Consider the following 4,701-nt stretch of genomic DNA (forward strand, 5'->3'; position numbering starts at 1 on the left):
CTCAGCCGTTTAGCATTCGAGTGGGCGTCCATAAAGGTTCAGCTTTATCACCGCTTTGTTCATTTTCTGCATTGACTCTGTGACTGCAGATATACAGAACTCTGTACCATGGTCTCTGCTTAATGTTGATGATGTTATGCTGGCTAGTGACTCCCGGAACAGACTTGGACAACGTTTCAACCAGTGGAAAGAGAGGCTAGACCTATTTGGACTGCGACTTAACCTCTCTAAGACAATGGAATGTGACATCCAGACAAATTACAAGTGATAAGCTTTAACAGCTTCATTTCAAGTAATACTAATCCCGTATTGACTATAATCAATCAATGAATATTCAAGACGGACCACTTATGCCCGGTTTCTGGAATGGTGAGATATCTTTCCGACAGCTATTGATTTGTTACAGCTGTCGAATCGATGAATCTTCGCTGCGTTGCACAGCGTAACAGCAGCTAACTTATCGAACTGTCAACTATTGGCTCGTTGATCAAGTTTCGTAACTACTCACTAGATGCCTCCGCTAGTACTGCCTTGTTTTTATGCATAATATGAGCAGAATCCAAAAGGCAGTGATTCACAGTCTTGGCTATTATCCAGCTGTCCCAGTCATCATCACAAATACGTCATACGGTACATTTCGTTGAATAATATTGCTAAATTCTGCAGAGGGTAACATCATGGATAGCAAAAGGGCAAAAAACTTTACTGAACAAGACAAAAATATATTGTTAGATATTGTAGAGCAGTTCATAAGTGTTATAGGGAACAAAAGGACTGATGCAACGAGTGTGAAAGAAAAGAATACAGCTTGGGAGGAGATAACCAAATTGTACAATGCTCAGGACCAGGCTCCCGAAACAGCTGCACTATTTGTACGACACATTGAAGAGGAAGGCTCGGCAGCATATTGCAGATGATAAGGTAAGATTTTTCAATAAAAATATTTCTATCTATTCCTACTATATTATAGGTTAGGCTATCCATATAAACCTTACAATAGAAATGCCTACAAGTGAGTTCGCTACGCAGTTTGTCACGTAGCTGCCAGCTTGCATTCGGGAGATAGTGGGTTTGAACCCAGCTGTCAGCAGCACAGATGATGGTTCCCCATTTTCACATCAGTTGCTTCCTTACCAGTCGTAGTTTTTTTTATCCCATCATTGGCATAAGAATTATCTGGCACTGTGATGTAAAACAAATAGCAAAACAGGAAGATGAAGAAAGAAAGAAATTCCTAGGCTTAGGGCCATTTCCTCCAAATGAGTTTAAACTTGCATTTATTTGAAACTGCTGCAGTTTAGCATTTCTGGTTGGTGATTATTGTTTTAAGAGGAAGTACAGCTGGACAACCATCCTCCCAAAACTACTTAATTCTGAGTTTAAACTAAACCCATTTTCCCCCAGTTTGTATTAATGTATCTGGGAATTTCCTAGTAAAAAGGTTACCATAGATTTGAATAACAAGCTGCTGAAGTATTTACTCAAACACTACACTTTTTAATACAGCTGAAAAATAGTAGGCCTATTGGCATTAGAAAATGAAATAATTAATTGAAATTATTGATGATAGATTGATATTGATGAAGATAGGCTAATGATTCTATGTACAACTGAGGTTAAGAAAGCATACCTCCTGTTACTGATGACCAGTTTGAAGTCACTAACACACTGCACAATTTTCCTCAGGGAATTAACAATCTCCCAAATATGGCAGAAAATGATATCAAGCAAACTATCCTATCCACCAGTATTTTTATGATTTGTTGGTGAACCAATGAAGGAAGAAATTAAAGTTAACATAAAAGAAGCATCTGTTTTCGTACTTACCTGTTAATACCTCCAAATCCCTCTCTTAACTCATGACATGAGATTTAGCAGTCCACTTGAGAATTTCAACTGAATGTAGGGAGCTAACCAAGGCCACTTAATATTCCTGAAGGCTGTGAAGTGTGTTGACACAGATAAGAAGGTAACATAAACAACAGCTCTCAGCAAGATTTTTAATTAAAGAGGCCCAGATGTTTTATGTTTCTTGGGAGTCACATATTTCATTGAAACTATCAGCTGGTTGTTTCCAAGCTTGTTCTTTGTTTTTGAAAGATAAATACTTCCTCTTAAAACAGTAATCACCACCACCACTTTGAAAGGTACACAGACTTTTTTCTCACATTCTAAAATAGCTTTCTTTGCACTAACTAAAGAAAACAATAAGTTAATTTCTATGTGATTAAAATCTTCCTTCTGTTCCCTGAATTCTCCATAAAGAGCGGATGATAAAATTGGGCCTGGAGGAAATAATAATAATAATAATAATAGTAAAAGATGTAATCTGATCATGCAGTCAAACTGATATTATTAAAAACAGTAACATGACAGTAAGAAAATGAAATGCAAGTGCAGTGGTTTCATTTGAATAAGAGCTAGAACTTGTTTTGTCCAAATTTAGGCAACTATTCTTAAGATACATGCAAGGTACTGAGTAAGCCTATATTTTTATGACACAGGAGGGTATGAAAATGTTTCATGGCAGCTAGTAATTGAATAATACAATAATTATCAGTTATGAATCTTTAATATTAATTATTGTTAATATACCAGTAATGAAATAATAATGCAACATGTGGATAACAACTGTAAATATTACATAATTAGGACTAGGTTAGTCTATATGCAAGGCTAGAATAAAATAATACCTCTCTTCCATTTTTATCCTCAGTGGTCTGTCTGTTGGATATGAGGTTTGCTGGTTTGCTTAGCTATTATGTGAATTACTTTAGGATTCAATGAGATTTATTGCTTTATGATTATTGGTAAACATGCATGTATTTATTATTTCAGGTGGAGCATTACAAAACAGGAGGTGGAACATTTACTCCAAAAACAGACAACATAGATGAGAGATTCATAGCAATGATGAAACCTCAGCTTGAGCCTCTGCGGAATTGTTACGATTCATGTGCTGAATATCTTGGAGGTATCTAATTTAATCTTCATCTGTTATCTTCCTTTCTGTCATATAATTTATTAATTTATTTTGTTGGAATGAGTACTATAACTTAACTATGACTTTTTTATTTTATACCGTATTAATAAATACTATTATATTTTTCAGATGTTGTACTAGATGTGATTAATCCATCAGATGATCATCTGCAAAAGGCACCAGAAGTGGTCACCCAAACAGCCCTTGAAGTTGAGATTCAAAAGTCACCAGAAGTCATCCCCCAAACAGCCCCTATAGTCCATAAGGTACCAGAAGTTGTCACCCAGGCAGTCCCTGATGTCCATAGGGCACCAGAAGTGGTCACCCCAACGCCCACACACAGTCGATCAGCTGCAATAAACAGTGACCAATGTAATGGTAATGTTATAAGAAGGAAGAGGGCAGCAGAGTGCATGGCAGACAGAGTAATAAACAGAAAAAATATTACAGACAAATATGACAATGAAATTCATGAAAAAAATTGAAAATAATGACTACTGAGGAGGCAGTAAAGGCAAGGGAGGAGGAAACCAGTATTTTAGTGTTGGACCATATGAAAAGATGCCATAAACTAATTGAAAGTAAACTTGAAATAGAACTGGAGAGTGCAAGATTGGAAAGACAAGTGAAATTAAACCAGTTAGAGAATATTCAGATAGAAAATTAACTTAAAACCTTAGAACTTAAAATAAAGCAAGCACAGTATGATCAATTAAAGTGCAACATTGATATTTAGAAGCAGGGAAACAACGTTAAATAATTTTTTTTTTTCTACTACTGTGTGTTATATTGTTCATTACAATGTAGTGTTGTACAATTTCATTTTTTAAATCATATTTCAGTCTTACCTGAAGAAGGTGGTAACCAGTGTTCTTCTCACAGCATTTCCAGACCCATTGTCTGGCAGAGGTGGGTCAATGTTATTTTCTTCAGGAATAGCTTCAATGTCAAACTCTTGTCCATGTTCATCTATTGCTAGTTTATGTAAAACAGCAGTAGCCACAATTACAGCAAGTGCTGTTTCCAATTTAATCCTCAGGCCTAAAGATAAACAAGGAAATCTCCTTTTCCAGACACCAAATATATGTTCCACTGATACTCTTGTTCTAATGTGAGCATGATTATATCTCACTTCACCTTCAGTATTAGGATTGAGAAATGGAGTCATGAGATATGGACGACATGGGTAAGCACTGTCACCAAGTAAAGTGCCATCAAACTCCTGAGCTTCAAACCTAGCCCTGATATGGGAACTGTTGAAGACTGTACTGTCATGAACAGACCCAGGAAATCGTGCGACAATATCCCTAATCTTCAATAAATGGTCACAGACAACTTGAACATTAATGGAAAAGAATCCCTTTCTGTTTCTATAAAGTTCACCCATATCTTTGCTCGGTGATTGAACTGGAATGTGACTTCCATCAACACAGCCTAACACATTAGGGAATCCACTCATAGAAAAGAAACCTTCCTTTACCCTTAACAGTTCGTTCCTTGATTCTGGCACTCGTACGTAATTAGGCCTCAAACTGGCAATCTCGTGAGTTACCTTCTTAATTACTCTACAAACTGTACTTTTATGGACATGAATGCAATCACCGACAAGAATCTGATAAGAACCAGTAGCATAAAAAAGTATTGTTATTAATATTTGTTCAAGAGGAGAAATTGAAAAACTTCTGTTTGTCACAGGACGCAAATTATTGCCTATAACC

General features: G+C 36.3%; 1 protein-coding gene across 1 annotated transcript; it reads left to right on the forward strand.

Annotated features, from left to right (window-relative positions):
• The first annotated feature begins 828 nt into the window (after window positions 1-828).
• LOC137500965 (uncharacterized) lies at window positions 829-4,413 on the forward strand. Its single transcript, XM_068227732.1, has 3 exons — window positions 829-921; window positions 2,839-2,974; window positions 3,113-4,413. The coding sequence occupies exons 1-3, from the start codon at window positions 835-837 to the stop codon at window positions 3,466-3,468; spliced, it is 579 nt and encodes a 192-aa protein (XP_068083833.1). The 5' UTR covers window positions 829-834; the 3' UTR covers window positions 3,469-4,413.
• Window positions 4,414-4,701: the final 288 nt, after the last annotated feature.

This window comes from Anabrus simplex, chromosome 5 (genome assembly GCF_040414725.1).
Source record: "Anabrus simplex isolate iqAnaSimp1 chromosome 5, ASM4041472v1, whole genome shotgun sequence".
NCBI classification, from domain to species: domain Eukaryota; kingdom Metazoa; phylum Arthropoda; class Insecta; order Orthoptera; family Tettigoniidae; genus Anabrus; species Anabrus simplex.

What these genes read in the sequence shown, in the direction of transcription:
- LOC137500965 (XM_068227732.1), top strand. Translation starts at nt 835, where the DNA reads ATGCTCAGGACCAGGCTCCCGAAACAGCTGCACTATTTGTACGACACA. An exon ending in AGCATATTGCAGATGATAAG is followed by an intron (nt 922 to 2,838) that starts GTAAGATTTTTC and finishes TTATTATTTCAG; the next exon opens with GTGGAGCATTACAAAACAGG. An exon ending in ATGTGCTGAATATCTTGGAG is followed by an intron (nt 2,975 to 3,112) that starts GTATCTAATTTA and finishes TATATTTTTCAG; the next exon opens with ATGTTGTACTAGATGTGATT.